This window comes from Heteronotia binoei, chromosome 5 (assembly GCF_032191835.1).
Source record: "Heteronotia binoei isolate CCM8104 ecotype False Entrance Well chromosome 5, APGP_CSIRO_Hbin_v1, whole genome shotgun sequence".
Taxonomy (NCBI): domain Eukaryota; kingdom Metazoa; phylum Chordata; class Lepidosauria; order Squamata; family Gekkonidae; genus Heteronotia; species Heteronotia binoei.
Window position 1 is genome coordinate 108,586,422 of NC_083227.1, and position 17,489 is coordinate 108,603,910.

Genomic DNA, 17,489 nt, shown 5'->3' on the forward strand with positions numbered 1-17,489 from the left:
CTAGGCTCTCAAGCAGGTGTCTTTCCCATCCCTGCTATTATTTAACTGGAGATGCTAAGGATCATCACGAAACTTTATGTATAGAACCATGTGCTGTACCAGTGAGCTGTGCCAGTCTTTTGCTGTTCCTAGGATTTTATCTTGGCTCAGTATGGAGGCAGTGGCAAATGCTTTACTGTGTGTCAGTCCATGGCCACAGCCTAGAAGCTACTGAGCTCAAGTTCAAAGTGTCATTCACTCTTTCAGGATCTCCTGTGTGTACTCATAGATGATGGGGGGTTTCTGGTGCTGTCCAACCAGGAAGATGATGCATCCCAGGTAATGTGCTTGTTTTCACAGAACTCTGAGGATTTGGATGGTGCAAAAATCATTTATCTATAAAGAAATATTCAGTTACACAGAAGTAAAATAGGTTTATTTATTTTGAAGTGGCACTTATCCAGTATCTATGCCATCTACGTTCCTGTTAGCTGCCATCTAGTGGTCAACTGACATACTTTTGTTGAACAATCTGACTAGGGGTGCTCCTGGGGAAAGTAGGGCTCTTGAAAGTTTGTTTCCCAAGATGGATGCCTGGTTGAGGCCTTGTATGCTGTGGATCAAATAAAGGGTAAATTCTAGACATCACAATCCATAATTTAATTATGTTTCTTCAATTTTTACCTCTCTTGTGCTGTTTATTCATTTTTTTTGTCTGAGACTAATCAAAAGCCCCATGGTAAAGAGTGGTAAAGCTGCAGTACTGCAGTCCTAAGCTCTGCTCATGACTTGAGTTCGATCCTGGCGTAAGCTGGGTTCAGGTAGCTGGCTCAAGGTTGACTCAGCCTTCCATCCTTCTGAGGTTGGTAAAATGAGTACCCAGCTTGCTGGGGGAAAAGTGTAGATGACTGGGGAAGGCAATGGCAAGGAAAGGAAAGGTCCCATGTGCAAGCACCAGTTGGACTTTGGGGTGACGTTGCTTTCACATTTTCACAGCAGACTTTTTATGGGGTGGTTTGCCATTGAATTCCCCAGTCTTTTACACTTTCCCCCCAGCAAACTGGGTACTCATTTTACTGACCTCGGAAGGATGGAAGGCTGAGTCAACCTTGGGCCGGCTACTGAATCGAGCTTCTGCCGGAATCGAACTCAGATCATGAGCAGAGAGTTCAGACCACAGTACTGCAGTACTGCTGCTTTACCACTCTGCGCCACGGGGCCGCTACAGTGGCAAACCACCCCGTAAAAAAGTCTGCTGTGAAAACGTCATGATGTGACATCACCCGAGTCGGAAATGACTAGTGCTTGCATAGGGAACTTCCTTTACCTTTTTAAATTAAAAGGATAGACAACATTGGTACCAAAAGTAATGCAAAGGGAAAATGCATAGTAATCTTGAGGTATTGTCAACCTTATGATCCCAATAAATGTTACTGTATTCTTCCACAATTGCATGATAACCTTTTATTGTCCCAGAACTGTCACTTTCAAGTTCTTCCAATTCCCTTTAATTCTGCTCAGGTAAGAATGGGAGGAATATTTGGGCCTGTTACTGGACAAGGCCTGCAGAATTGGGATATTTAAAACTCTGCCCTGATAAATGATTTCATTGGAACGTGAAGTACACATTTTATTGCTACCACATTTCTTGAAATAAACCATAGGTAATATTGAAGTGGATGACAGGGTTACCTTTGTCCCATTATTTTTTCTCATTGTTGCTCCTGTTTTCTTCTGCTGTCCCATTGAGAACAGGCTGTCTGGGGGACCACTCTGCTTATCCTCCACCTGTTATCCCTTTCCTCTCTTTTTTCAATAAAGCCAAGAGCTTTATCAGTAAGTATCTTTCCCAACTAGCATATATGTCACTCTAATTGTCACTCTAATGGGATACCCTCAAAGTTATACTTCTCCTTGCATCTCCTTGTAATGATTGATCCCATCCATTACTGAGGCATGCAAATAAACTCTGTAAAATAAATTCTTTAAAATGAATTCTGATTCCCTCCACTTTCAGACTTTCCAAAATGAAGCTTCAAAGTTAAATGCAACTCAGCTGCAAAATGAAGCTTCAAAGTTAAATGCAACTCAGTTTCAAAGTTAAATGCACATACTCTCTCCTCCATTCCACTCAGACTCAGGAAGATAGCTTCTAGGAATGAGAAATGGAGGCATTTGGATAAGAAAAGGGGCTTTTCCAACTATCTGTGTACACTTTAATTTATTGATAAATCATCAAAACTCAGTACTTTAAAAACGATATAGTATTCTTTCATTCTATAGGTAATTCGTTGGGTTTTTTAAATACATTTTTGTTTTTTTAAGTGAATGGAAGTTGGCTAAAGGTGGGGGATAGGTTGCTTTTCTAGAGGAAAATGGTGGTAACTCACCACCTGTATTTGAATATCCTCCCTAGGTCTTTGATCAGAAGCAACCAGTTAAAGTGAGGAGGAAGATGATTACGGTTAGTTAATGATGGTGGGGGGGATTATCCTGTTTATGTTCAGAGAGGGGTTTTTTTCTTCCATTACTCAGCCCTGGAGTTGAAAATAAACTCCTGAGCAAAGTGCTGCTGAAGTTTTGACATAAATCAATAAAGTACAAGAGTACCAGAGGTCTCAGATTAAAAAATGGGTATATTGTGGGAATTCAGATTGAGAAACACCTTAGCCCATATAGTAGTTAGATGGAACATGTAATAATACAGTATATCACCTCTGAATGCAAAGATGAATACAGACTAAAATCCTGTCTTAAGCCTAGCCTTTTGCTCTCTCTGTGAATTCAGAAAGGGACAGTTTTGCTAGTTGTAGAATCAAGGTTCCTCTGACACCTGTGGTGCTACTGAAAAGGACCATTCCCACTAGACTCCAGATGAAAATTCTGCTGTTCCCTTTCCAGGTAGGAAAGTTCTTCAGCGAGGTGGATGCTCACCTGATGTCTGCTCTCTACAACAATTCTTTCTTCACACGGAAAGAATCATATGACTTTCAATCTGTCTGTGCTCCAGAAACTCCAAGTAACACAGGAGGTGGCTCACGTGGTGTATATGTGGTAAGTTATGGCTACATGCTCTGAAGCCTTGCAATATCTTTATATCTTCATATTTATTCATCAGAAAAGCCAATATGCAGTCAGTATGAATTCACCATTTACTTAAGGGAACACCAGAGTTTTGAAGATGACAAGAAATTGATGCGGTTCTCCTGGTTTGGTTTTTTTAAAAAACAGAATAATATTTCATAGTGATAGGAAGTATTACATTTTTAAAGTAGGGCTGCCAAGTCTAACTCAGAAAATACCTGGGGACCTTGGGGATGGGGCCAAGAGACTTTCCCAACCCCTAAAATAAATGAAACTACAGCAGTGTAGTTCCCCTGAATACAGTCTTCATTTCCTTGTTCCCCAGCAACTGGCTGTACTTCCACTTTCTCTCTCACACACAAAGCAGCCAAAAAAATAAACACAGTTTGTAAGCACACACTTTGTGATCTCACTGGGGCAATTTACTCACCATGGGAGTTGTTGGTGCTGTATACTCAACCAAGTTGACTAACAGGAAAACCAGAGGTTCTACTTTACTATTTATTCACTATTTTTCTGTGCAAATGAGTTCTGGAGGGATTGTAAAACAAACAGAGGAACAGGGCTGCTTCTCTTTCCTTTCACACAACAGCCGCATTGTTCTGCAAGTTCACCCTGCCCCCATTCAGCCTGGCTCTGGAGATTTAGAGGCACACACACCTTTCTAAAAACATGCCTTTCCAAGTGTCTTCTTAAGCCTTCCAAGGTGGAAAGGCATATAGTGGCTGTTGGGGTGGGGCTTCCCCCTGCCAGCCAGCTGGCTGGGGGTGGGAAAGAGCCTGCAAAACCAGGAGATCCCCTGCTGGGATCTGGGGGTTGGCAAGCCTATTTTAAAGATAGCTTTTACGTAGGTTAATTGTGCAGTCTGTGAAACACAATAATGGAGTCCCAAGAATTTCTGTTAAGTTCCATTTGACATTCCTCAGAGAATTTGTGTATAAGTAATGAGGTAATCTAAGTAAGTCCACAAGATAAGTGGCTCTAGTGTATTTTGGCCACCACATCAAGCAGCTAGCATGTGGTAGTCTTTCTAGCAACTTCCTATATGGTGGGTGTCACTGTGATAGTTAGTGTATTGACTGAAGTATCCATGAGTAACATCGAGCATGTGCAAACCTAGTAATTGCTACACATTATCCAACAACATTTCCTCTTTTCTTTTCACCGGCACATTGAATACTAGGGTTGCCAATCCCCAGGTGGGGGCAGGGGATCCCCCGGTTTGGAGGCCCTCCCCCTGCTTCAGGGTCATCAGAAAGCAGGGGGAGGGGAGGGAAATATCTGCTGGGAACTTTATCATTCCCTATGGAGATGTATTCCCATAGGAAATAATGGAGAATGGATCCGCGAGTATCTGGGGCTCTGGGGGGGCTGTTTTTTTGAGGTAGAGGCCCCAAGTTTGCAGCGTAGCATCTGGTGCGTCTCCTCAAAATACCCTCCAAGTTTCAAAAAGATTGGACCAGGGGGTCCAATTCTATGTGCCCCAAAAGAAGGTGCCCCTATCCTTCATTATTCCCTATGGAAGGAAGACATTTAAAAGGTGTTCAGTCCTTTGAAATGTGATGGCCAGAACTCCCTTTGGAGTTCAATTGTGCTTGTCACAACCTTGCTCCTGGCTCCACCCCCAATGTCTCCTGGCTCCCCACCAAAGTCTCCTGGCTCCACCCCCGAAGTCCCCAGATATTTCTTGAATTGGACTTGGCAACCCTATTCAGTACATTGCATCAGAGTGCAAAAGGAGCTGAAGTTTAATTAGCTGTTTACCTCTGTTCAGGGTCATAGCTAAATTTTCTTTCACTAGTTTTTTTGTGGTTATGCAGGCTACTTGAATGTACTATGAGGCATGGCTGGCTTTTAAGAAGCACTGAGGTATTTCAAGAACCTAATCTCTGTCCTAGCAAAGTAAGAACAATGTGGTGGAGGTTGAATCTTTTATTAGAGAAAATTCTTGCAATCTCTTTTCAAGTCTTTTCAAAACACTATTGCCCTTCATTTTTTGTCAGTATACTCTAGATATCCTTGTCATGCTTGTGGTCGGGGTTGATTGGACCATCATTAAGTTATTGGTCTTATTGCATCATGTAGCAATTAATCCATATATCTAATTATTTGTAAACACTTTATCATTTCCAAAGCCATGTTAGAAGAAAATATTTTTAATTCTGCAGTGTATGAAAAGAGATCTCATTCACACACAAGATACATAAAAATATACAATCAAAGGTTGAGGTATTATGAATTGTTTACAGAATCCTTCAGGCTTCATTCTTGCTCTTTAACAAAGTTGTAAGCATGTTGCTTTGTGCTTACAGGGGATACGTTCACAAGTAGCACTTTTTCATTCAGTATCACATCACCTTTATCTCTTCACATGCAGCCAACCATGGCAGATTTCCTGAACCTGGCCTGGTGGACCTCAGCAGCTGCATGGTAAGACCTATTTTGCCACTTACTGAAGAAACTCAGATTTTACAGCAAAGCAGTAGCACAACATGAATATTGTCTCTAGATAGATAAAAAGACTCATAGAACCCAGAGCAGGAAGTGTTTTGGTAAAAGTGTTCTAGTCCCCATTTTGAAAAAAAAATGCTACAGAAAGCTAGGAGTACCTTGATTGCTTCAAACCCTAGTGCCTGGAAAAGGGAAATACATATCTTGGTATCTTTGGCCCATTAAGTCTATTGAGATTAGTGGTATTTTCTTCTATGATCACCTGATGGGTCTCCCATTTCCTTCCCAAAGGTCTCTATTTCAGCAGTTCTTGTATGGGCTAACATACAACAGCTGGTTTCAAACAGGTATGTTCCATACTGGCTCAGTCCATCCAATCTCAAAGTGATAAACTGGAATGAAAGAGCAGGATAGACAAGTGTGTAGATGTTTAGAAAAGGGAAATGAAACTGAACTCCCCAGGGTTACCAGCAGTTTTTCCATACTTGAGAAATGAGTGGGGGTTTTTTGAGTTATTAATTAAAGGAGCAGAATAGCACATAAATATTTCACTGGATATCTCTAGAAAATAGTTTCGTTCCATATTTATTTTAATTTATTTTTGATATATTAGTTTGCTGCCTTTTGCCACATACTGGATGTAAGGCTTTCATTATTCAGAAGCTTTCAAAAGTTTTAGAGTAGGGATGTAAACTGCCAATGTGTTTAATCAAATTCCCAACACAACCCAAGGCCTGGAACCACACCTACAATTTTTCATCTAAAATGCAGTCTGAATGGGACAAAAAAAATTATCAATTCCACATTAGCTGAGTGCTCAAATGGAAAATCTAGAAGTAACCCCTGCAGCTTCACCAAGTTGTCTCTTCTCTAAATGCATCTAGCATAAATATAGCAAAAGGTTGCTGGGTTAGATCCTGTTAAGTGCAAGCACAATGGTGCTTATGGATGTTGGTCTTTCTTACCATTCCCCAGAAGCCTCATGAGATCTTGAAAAGCTGATGCTAAAAGTCATCAGAGTACTGCTGGAGAAACCAGTCAGTGAGAAAGATCCACCAGAACCTTCCACTTTTCTGAAGAATCTGTAGGATATCATACTGTAGCATACAACAGTAATCAGGAGTAAGTTTGCCCCATTGCCTAATCAGAAAATGTGTTCTTAACTGTAGTTAGGTCACTACTTTGTATAAAGTGTGATAGAGCTACTGTGGGCTAACATAGGGTTTGATCAAGCTCCTGCTCTTTTCTTTGAGATAGTTATTTTGGTTTTGGAGCAAGAGGTATCATTCTATATCCTTGTGTTTTAGTTTTGCCTATCAATGTCCCAAGAGCCCCATGGCGCAGAGTGGTAAAGCTGCAGTACTGCAATCAGAGCCCTCTGCTCACGACCTGAGTTCAATCCCAGCAGAAGCTGGTTCAGGTAGCCGGCTCCAGGTTAACTCAGCCTTCCATCCTTCCAAAGTTGGTAAAATGAGTACCCAGCTTGCTTTATTACATCATGTAGGCAATGGCAAACCACCCCGTAAAAAGTCTACCATGAAAACGTTGTGAAAGCAACATCACCCCGGAGTCAAAAATGACTGGTGCTTGCACAGGGGACTACCTTTACCTTTATCAATGTCCCAGTAATAGTCCTTACATAGTTCTATATTAAATACACACCTCCCAGAATTGATGAATAGGTATTTAGAAAATACAATTACATTTAAAATTATACTGTGTATTCAAGCACTCAAATGCACCACCAATAAACTTAATGTAGTGTGCCAAAAAAGAAATGCGACACTTTGCTTATAATGAAATAGCTGAGTTTCGCTTCTGCTAAAAGAAACTTGCTGGAAAAATTAACAAGGCATTTATGATAAATGGGTTCAGTGGTACAAATTCATCATTATAAACCTACTAAGCCTGAATAATGGAAAGGGATATGGAAAATGAGCAAATAACAGCTAAGAAGATGGAAAATATAAAATGTTTTCCCAGAACAATAACAGAAAGGCATCTATCTTTTTCATACAGAACATACTTCTGGGCAGGGCTTTTTTTGTAGCAAAAGCACAGCAGGAACTCATTTGCATATTAGGCCATTCTCCCTGACATCACCATGGTTTCACACAGGCTTTTTTGGTAGAAAAAGCCCAATAGAAACTAATTTGCATATTAGGCCACACACACCCCAATACCATGCCAGCCAGAGCTGCCACCAAGCCAGCCAGAACTGTGTTGCTGTGCGTTCCTGCTAAAAAAAAAAAAGCCCTGCTTCTGGGTACAAACATAGTCAAAAGTTAGACTAAGCAGAAAGAACAGGTGACATATCACAGGATGAAATATTATTTCTTGCACAATTTTCATTAGAAGATTGCTTTTTTAAAAGAGTAGTTTAAATGTGGTTAGTGAAAAGCAGCTAATTTGCATGACCCAAGAAGAATAAGAAACAAGATGGTTGTCATTTCTGTTACATGTGTTGTGTGTTCCAATAGAGGATGTTGCAGCAGACAGCATGGAGACGAAGGAGACCAGCTGCATCATGAAACAGACCCAGTACTATTTTAGTACAGTTAACTACACTTACAACACCATCATTGACTGTGGAAATTGTTCCAGGTCAGTGGAGGAAGATATCTCTGCTATATAAGTTCATAGTAGATGACCAAAGATATTGGCTTCCAAATGCTGTGCTCTGCGCCCCCCCCCCCCACACACACACACATGATTGAAGGTCCCTTTTTTAAAATCAGGGTTTATGGTAATTGTCACAGCAACTAATGGAAGGCTGTGTGTGGCATTTTGGCTATAAAGAACCAGTGAGACATTGACCTGGCTGTGTGCTTTGCAATAATAGTCCATCTTTCTCTGAACACTGAGGACAAGCCAGTATGGTGTAGTTAGAATGCTGGGCTAAGATCTTGAGACCCAGGTTCAGATTGCTACTCAGACAGAGTAAAAGGGAGGGGGAAACTTAACCCAACAAAATAAGAAAGGAAAAGCGGGGCCAAAAGCTAAAACAAAATATGAACTAATTTTACATTATAATTGTACATTATATATATAAAAAATAGGTGAAAATAGGCTGCTATTACAATCAAAAGACAATAAACAAGTAGAATAAGACCAAAACAGGAGTGTTCAAAAAAGACATCAAAAGACACAAGGAAAATATTTCATGGAAGGCCTCCTGGGATCAAGCCTGTTGTCAAATGAAGATGTATGTTAAGTTGAATGATATTGGTATTGTGTGCCTTCCAATTTTTGTCTAAAAAATCTTTAGGTGTGAAACACTTCTCGATACTGAACACACATTGACTTTGAGAAGATGAGGAGAGGGACATGATGGGGAGGTCTGTTGCCAATTTGATGCCTCTAGCTGGCAGGGATGGCATTTGACACAATATCTCTGCCCTTTTGCACATGGCCCCTAAGATTACCCCCTTCCCCAAAGCCAATCTGCACACAACTTGATACTGCACACTGTGCGATACTGAAGGCACCGTGGCTCTGATAAAGAGGCCTCACATGAATATTTTTCTTGTGTCTTTTGATTTCTTTTTTGGACACTCCTGTTTTGATCCTATATCTTCTTGTATATTGTCTTTTTATTGCAATAGGAGCCTACTTGTAGAAGAAGAATTGCAGATTTATACCCCGCCCTTCTCTCTGACTCAGAGCGGCTTACAATCTTCTTTATCTTCTCCCTCCATAACAGACACCCTGTGAGGTGGGTGGGGCTGAGAGGGCTCTCACAGCAGCTGCCCTTTCAAGGACAACCTCTGGCCAGAGCTATGGCTAACCCAAAGCCATTCCAGCAGGTGCAAGTGGAGGAGTGGGGAATCAAACCCAGTTCTCTCAGATAAGAGTCCATGCACTTAACGGCTACACCAGACTGGCTCTCTTGTAGGCTCCTATTGTTTGACCTCTGAAAAAGGCCCAATTGGGTCAAAACACATTAGGTCACAAAACGCATTAGGTCACTATTGTTTTCTCTTGGGCATATGTTACTTTTCACCAGAGCTTTTTTTCTGGGGGAATGCAGCAGAACAGAGTTCCGTAACCTCTTTGTGGAAACAGAATTCTCAAAAAAAAAATTTAAAGTTCATGAAGGGCACCCTTGTTTTTCTCCTTTATTTCCCTCTTGAGAGTTCTGACACCTCTTTTTCCAGGAAAAAAGCCCTGCTTTTTACTATATTATGAGGCTTATGTTGGGCCCTAATGTGCTTTTAAATGTCTCTGTCAAAAATGCACATATTTTTATGAACAATTCGTTCATATTTCATTTTAGCTTTTAGCCCTGCTTTTGCATTCTAACTTACCTTTCAGGTACTTTATTCAAATCCCTACTCTGCCATGAAGCTCACTGAGTGACCTTGGGTCAGTCACACATTCTCAGCCCTAACATATCTTGCAAGGTTGTTGTGAGGATAAAATGAGACAGGAGAACCATGTGAGCTGTTTTGGGTCCCTATTGGGGGAAAAGGCAGGGTATGAATAAAATAAATAAATAAATAGTCTGTACTTCCAACTTCTATACCAGTTTTACACTGTTTCAGCTGTCATAGCTAAACCATAGGAACTGTAGTTCAGTAAGGATGCTGAGAACACATCAAAAACCCTTTCCTCCCTCAGAGAACTACTCTTTCTAGGGATCCATAGGGAAGAAATAACCATTAAACCAGCTGAAATCTGTAATGTAGATATACCCTCAGACAGGGCTTTTTTATAACAGGAACTCCTTTACATATTAGGCCATACCCCCCTGATGAAGCCAATCCTCCAAGAATTTACAGTAGTCCCTAGAACAAAGCAGGAGTCAAGTATCACCTTTAAGTCCAACGAAGTTTTGTTCAGAATGTAAGCTTTTGTATGCATGCATACTTTTTCAGACGAGGGAATGGGGTACAGTGAGCTAAAATACATATAGCTGGTGGGTTAAGAGTGTAAACTGATACAAAGTTAGGATCAAATGGCAAAATAGTGTAATAAATTGGAAGACCATTTGGTCTGAATAGCATTTGCGTGGGAAACCAATGAAAGGTAATAAAAGTTGCCTGTTAATTGCTCTTGCTACAAGTCTAGGTAAAACAAAAGGGCATGTATTTCCTAGTGATATTCTTATTCACCTAATTTACTTTTAAACATGTGACATATTATAATAATCATTCTATACATTATAAACATCATTCTAGTTTGCCATTAGAAAAAAATACATAAAATATAGTTAAAATGGGTTAAGCATATGTAATGAGATAAGTAACCAATATCCCTTGAGTATGTCAGTACAAAAAAAATTATTCTGACACAATATTCTAAAAGAGAAATACATTGAAATACTGTAGATATATAGCTATACTCAGTGAGAGTGGGTTTAGCATATGTAATAGGATAAAAACCAATATCTCTGTTCAGTCCTGGGGAGGTGTTTGTTCCAGGTTTCATAACAATTTGTAATTCAGCAATTTCTCTCTCCATTTTGTTCTGTTTTACTTTTGCTTGTTTTAAGTAGCTGTTTTACTACAAAGGAACTTCAAGAACAGAACAAGACAAGAACATCACTAGGAAATATATGTCCTTTTGTTTTACGTAGACTTGTAGCAAGAGCAATTAACAGTCAACTTTTATTATCTTTTATTGGTTTCCCATGCAAATACTATCCAGACCAAATGGTCTTCCAATTTATTACACTATTTTGCCATTTAATCCTAACTTTGTATCAGTTTACACTCTTAACCCACCAGCTATATGTATTTTAGCTCACCGTACCCCATCCCCTCATCTGAAGATGTATGCATGCATATGAAAGCTTATATTCTGAATAAAACTTTGTTGATCTTAAAGGTGCTAGTGGACTCCTACTTTGTTCTACTGCTTCAGACGACCACGGCTGCCCGCCTGGATCTATTTACAGTAGGCCTTGTAAGAAGAGTCCTGTAAGCTCTTGGAAGATTGGCTACATCGGGGGGGTATAGCCTAATATGCAAAAGAGTTCCTGCTACAAAAAAGCCTGTCCTCAGAGAGCAAGAACCTACCTTACCCCTTGGCAAATACAAATTATGCATAAAAAAAAATATATAAGATGCATTCCCTGCTGCTGCCACCATCAGCTGCTTTGCATTTGCAATAGGAAAGTGAATAATATGCAACTGCATTTTGTACTTGAGCATCTGTATACTTAATATAAAAGGCAGCATGAGAAGCAGCCCTGTCTTGCCATAAAGGAAACTCTAACCTACATAGGGTGAGCTGTTGCTTATAAATAGTGCAGTAATGGTAAAAATGGCAGAATAACAGCATTTGACACAAAAGGCCTTACTTGTTTTTTTCCTCCCCTCCAGGCTATTTCATGCACAAAGGCTTGCCAACACCAACCTTCTGTTTGTGGTAGCAGAAAAGCCAATATGCAGTCAGTGTGAATCCACCAAACTTCTCCAAGCAGAAGTAAAGGGTATCCTTCACTGCATAATACAGGATCAGCTTCAGCAGAATGTCTACTATGGGGTACATTGTGATGATCATCCACTGCTGAATTTATGGAAAACACCTCCCTAGATCAATTTCATATGATTACTTTGGCTGGTGTCAAAGAGGCAGTTTAAGCTGCCCCAGGGACGGCAGGCAAGTGGACAAAAAAAGCACACTCAAATACGCACATCTGCCTGCCGTCCCACTCCCGCCCTTGATCTGTTCCTACTGCAATAAGGCTGGCCCAAAGAGGCACCACTTACAAAGTGGTACCTAATCACTGGGATGCCTCTTTGGCCCTCTGGATAACTGGGAAGCACCCAGGGAGTGGTGGACAGGGTGAATAAATGCTCTAGAAGCTCCCCCGGGGTGCCTGCGGCACGTCCCTGTACTGTGGGCTGTCTGAACAATCCGGGACACTCCAGTTTCTGCCAGCTCACTTCCAGGTTGACACACTGCCTCCCTGAGCCAGCCATGTGGACCCAGCCTTTGACATTCAAATTGCAGGCACACAATCAGGGTCCCAGAAGACTGTGTGGGAAAGCTCAAAGCTGGAGCATACATCTTGGTGACTTTGACTTTGTTAACAGAAGAAGTTTTCAAGACAGTGGACACTATTGTGCCACAGTCTGGAAGAAGGAATAGCATGTAGTATACAGTTCTCATTAAACTAGATGTTACAGAGGACACATAGAGTTCCCAAAGGCCACTTGCAGAAAGAATTAACAGGTAGTAAGGAAGTGCTTAACCCCTTTCCTGCCTGCCAGTTGCGCCTGGAAATGTCATCTTGGCTGTTTTAAAATCATTCTCACCAACAACTCTCCCAGTGTTTTAGAGGCTTTTCCTCTACCCAGACTCTCAAGCTGGGAGGTGGGGTGGGAAGAATGATCATTGTGGCATTTTCAGGGAAGAATCAGAAAATGTAGAAAAGTTTATAAATTCTTTCCCTCTTCTCTGTTGACTCTCCCCTGCAGATACCCATTCCCTTGCATTCAGATTTTCTTGGCAAACACAAATTGAGCAACATATTTTTGATTAAATGGTGGATAGTTATGCCCTTAGAATCATGGAGAATACACTAATCCTTCCTTAGAGTATGGCCTTTCTAAATGATGGCTGATTCCCATGTTCATGAACTTCATTTTTTTCAACCCAACTCCTCTTCTATATCTCCAGAAGTATGTTATAGATATGTATGGTATTTCCTTGACAATGCAAAGCTCCACCACGAGAACCCAATCAATGTGAGCTGGTAGAAAAGCCACGATATCGAAAAGGTCCCCACATCTGTTTTGACTACAATGCAACGGTGAGTAGGTGAAGACTGGCTTATGAATGCAAGAAGTTCAAGGATCTATTGTGGCTAGGAGGATATTGTGGGATTTATTAATAAATGCTACAGCCGGCTAGCCCAAGCATCAATCTTGCTAGATAGTAAAGTTCCTCACATCTGTTAAAGCTAGGGATGAGCACAGACCGGTCCACAGACCTAATTTTTGCACAGACTGGGGGTAGGTTCATGGTCAGTTTGCCTAGTCTGTGCATTTCCCCTTTTGACAGACTGCTCACAGACCATGTTTTTATTTTTGGCAGTCTGTGGGCCATACAACCTGGCACCAAAGCATTAATTTCAGGCCCATAGCTGCAGTGGGGCCCCTCGGGCCTGGCCCACAACTTACTACCAAGGCCCCCCAACTTCCCAGGGAAGGAGGCCCTCATTCCCAGCTAGGCTCTTCAGACCACTGGGCTTTGCTGGCTCAGATGAGCAGGAGGGTGTGCCTGGCCTGGCCTGGTGTTCGGTTCTGCCTTGACCTCCCCTTCCAGACACAAGGCTTGGCTAAGGACGCTCAGCAGGCAGCACCTTCCCCTTGGGTCTGGACTTGTTATTCATCCTCTGGAGCCAGCTGCTTCCTCCAGACAGAACCCAAAGGACAAGGAAATCCACCAGCTGCTTCCCAACACTGCCAATCTTGGGCAAAGACAGAGCCCGCTATGCCAGCTCACACCAAGCTAGTCGACCATTTTTGGCAGTGCACCACTCAGACAGCTTTGTCAAAATGACCTGTGGCAGGAAGCCCCAGCTGGCACCCATCCAAAATAACTGTCAAGTATCGATATTTCTCAGTAATCAAGCTTTTGTTGTTGAATCAAAACTTGCTTTATTGTAAAACTCCATAGCTTAGTCAAGAACAGAATCCTTGGAAGTAATGACGTATACAGATTCGAATAGTTACTTTATAGGAAGACTTCAAAAGGATAACATACAGATGCAATTTGAGTCACGGGTTCAAAGGCTACTATCTAGTATCTCTTTTATTGCTAAGTAATGCAAGCTAATAAAAACATCTCCCTTTCTCACACTTTCTCGGAAAGTAGATAAGACCTGTCTGTGTGAATCTGGGGGAGAGGCACATTACACCGTTGTTACAAGGCTAACCTAAACATCCTCAGGCCAGGTGGCATTACTAGGCACCCTTTAGTTGTAAAGGTGGGGGGAGCAGGCCAGAGTGGTGTTCTGCTCTGTATCTGTTGGGCCTACATGGCACATGTAAATATGCATGCTTGACAATAACCACCTGCCATCCCCAAACAAAGCAAACCCTCCTAAGCATAACATGACTCACAGCCATCAAAGGCAAGGCATGGATGCTGAAGAAGGGGACTTCTAAAGGCATTGATGTCCTGTAGGATGGGTAGGAAGACAATCTCCCCCCCCCCCCCAAAACACAAACATGACCAAAAAAAAGTTGTGGAAGCAGTGCGAGTTTAAAATTTTATTTTATATTATAATTTTTGTGACATCAGTGCACTTGATCTCCAGAACAGGACACATCTGGGGCTTTTGGGGAGCCCCCACCACTTTCTCCAGTGCTCCCCCAATGAAAATTTCTTGACTACGGGCCTGATTAATTGTCAAGAAAACTAGGAGAGATATTCTTCTACAGCCCTTCTTCAGTTGCAGAGTGGCGGCGGGGCTGGGCAAGTTTAAATGACTTCAGTTTGACACAATCCCCCCTCCCCTTTTGCACATGGGACCTAGGATTACCCCCTTCCCCAAAGTCAATCTGCATACAAGGAGGGCATCCCAGGGAGGTTTGCTGCCAGTTTGATGCCTCTAGCTTGGGTGGGGAGGGTCATCTTTGACATACTCCATCCCCTTTTACACATTGGGCCCTAGGATATCCCCTTTTCCCAAAGCTAATCTGCAAACAACTTGGAAGGCAGCTAGAGGGGCATCCCAGGGAGGTCCACAGTGAGATTGATGACTCTAGCTTGTGGGGGGGTCTGTTTGACATACTCCTGAACCTGCACTTTCCTGGGGGTACCCGCTTTGGAGATGCATAACTCAGCCCCATTAAATCCAACCTCCAACAAACTTGCTGGGCAGATAGAGGACAGTCAGCTGGAAAATTGATGCAAGTTTGGCATCTCTAGCACACAGGGGGGCATTTTACTGCATCCAGAAGTTATGAACCTAACAAACAACTGGCCAGTCCATTAAACGAGGTCCATGGTGGTCCATGAAAACCCACGGACCCCGAGCCCATATGAACTTCCATTTTTTTCAGTCCATACCCATCCTTTGTCCAAGCAAGAAACACTGAATGGACACAGTACCTCTTTAACAAAGTACTTCTATTCCAGTGACAAACCCCTAACTGGTAAATCTGTCCAGTACAGAGAAAAATTGTAGCCGCTATTCCTGAGAGAAACTGTTGTATGTACACTTCTAATCTCATTGTGCTTCCTTTCCCTGCCTTTAAAAACAGAACGCTATCTTTTTCCATTTCTGGGGTGACTGTTAGGTGAATTTAATTACAGTAAAGATTCAAAGATATTGACTTAGGCATCCCATAGAAAATGTCCCTTAATAGAAGGAGGGTGATTTTTGCAGATCCCGTATTCCTGTGGCAGACCTCACCCTGTTCTGAGGGAGGGGGGTTTCCCCCAGCAGCACTATTTCAGGGATCATTTTAGGCTTCAAAATAGGAGGGAGAGGTGAGGAAATCCTGTCTTGCTGCCAGCAATACTTTCTGTCACTGGAAATTTACCATGGGATATTTACCATTCAGATCATATGCTAGTGAGACAGAGAAAAGCAGATAGGGCCAAGGATAGTATGCCAAACAGTCACTAGATCAGAAGACCATGGTTTAGGTTTTTTCCAAGGAAAAACATCTTGAAGCATGTGCGCTGAGTCCCAGTGTGAAAGCAACTGTGATGTTCCTGACCACATACAGATGAACAGATCTAACGTAACTTTCTTTTTTACTTCTTGTTTCTACAGGAAGATACCTCAGACTGTGGCAGAGGAGCATCATATAGACCCTCCTGGAGAATCTTGATATCTCTGCAGCTGCTCCTCCTCTATTTGACTGCCTGTCACAATCCACTGCCCTTGGCATCTTGCCTTTGAAACATCCATTTAGTCCAGCCCATCCATATTTGTTTTCTGCACCATCTCCATCTCCTCCAGACTTGCCAGAGGAGGGCAGCTGCCTAGTCCCATCGACTCTGGTTACACCTTGGCACTCACTCATGAGGAACGTTCTTTCTTCGTTCAAAGCTGTTTTAATTGTTTGTTTCTTGTTTTCTCCCATTCTCTCCTTGCCCGTCCAGTGTCTCTGCACAGCAGGTTGTGCAAACACAGAGCTCTGAGCAAGACTTGGGGAAGTATGAACCACCGTGACCTTCTCCACACAGTGAACATCCTTGAGCTTTGATTCATTGCTCTTCTTTCCACCCATTGAGCTGTTGGCCAAATAAGAAGAACAGCGGCCTCATAATTTTTCCCCATTGAATCTCTGGAATTCTGGGAGACTTTTATCAGTTTCATCAGGAGGTGTCTCATCATTTTGTCTTAAAAGTATTTAACCAACAATGCTGACAAATTACTATTGTGTTTGAAACAATTTACCTTCCCATCCCAATCATGCAAACAGCAACAACAAAAATCAATAGATCAGAAAAAGTGGTATATTCTTGCCAAATTGATTCTGTAGTTTAGTTAACTTTTTAGCCAGTTCCAATGGCTTGTTAAACTCAAAGTAATCTTAGGATGTCACCGCAGCATCTCCATTCCACCCAGTTCATGCTGTGCTTTTCAAGGCCATCGTTGCTGAATCTCTCATTCGTTAGATCCATCTCAGATCAATTTTTAAATTTATTATGATTTTGTTTTTAGCCTGAAGATTTTAAACTAGATCTTTCTACATCTAATTTCCAAGCATTTTAGCCTGACAAATTATAATATTTATTGTCAGCAACAAGGACACAAAGAAAAAAAAAAGGATTTGACTTGAATTTTATGGTCAGTATTATTTATTTAAATCAGTAACTCCATACTAAGAGGACTTGCAGAGTGAGTAAGGGAGATGGCCGTGTATCAAGGTTCTTATGCACAGCGTTCTAGTAACCCTTGCATGTAACAGAGGTTCTATCAGGAGCAAAATGAATACTAAGGTACCAGAACACGTAACAGGTATAGACCATGTCCAACATTCTTTGTCTCAAATAATTTC

At 41.7% G+C, this 17,489-nt stretch overlaps 1 protein-coding gene across 1 annotated transcript in view; it reads left to right on the plus strand.

The window, feature by feature from the left end:
- The window catches only part of CACNA2D2 (calcium voltage-gated channel auxiliary subunit alpha2delta 2), a 1,052,991-nt gene extending 1,035,720 nt beyond the window's left edge, over nt 1-17,271 (plus strand). Inside the window, exons 32-39 of the mRNA XM_060240024.1 lie at nt 247-318; nt 2,881-3,033; nt 5,441-5,493; nt 5,806-5,861; nt 7,995-8,118; nt 11,841-11,950; nt 13,188-13,276; nt 16,256-17,271. Coding sequence (XP_060096007.1) covers nt 247-318; nt 2,881-3,033; nt 5,441-5,493; nt 5,806-5,861; nt 7,995-8,118; nt 11,841-11,950; nt 13,188-13,276; nt 16,256-16,384 — 786 coding nt within the window. The 3' untranslated portion in view covers nt 16,385-17,271. The remainder of the gene's footprint in view (nt 1-246; nt 319-2,880; nt 3,034-5,440; nt 5,494-5,805; nt 5,862-7,994; nt 8,119-11,840; nt 11,951-13,187; nt 13,277-16,255) is intronic.
- The last annotated feature ends 218 nt before the right edge of the window (nt 17,272-17,489 follow it).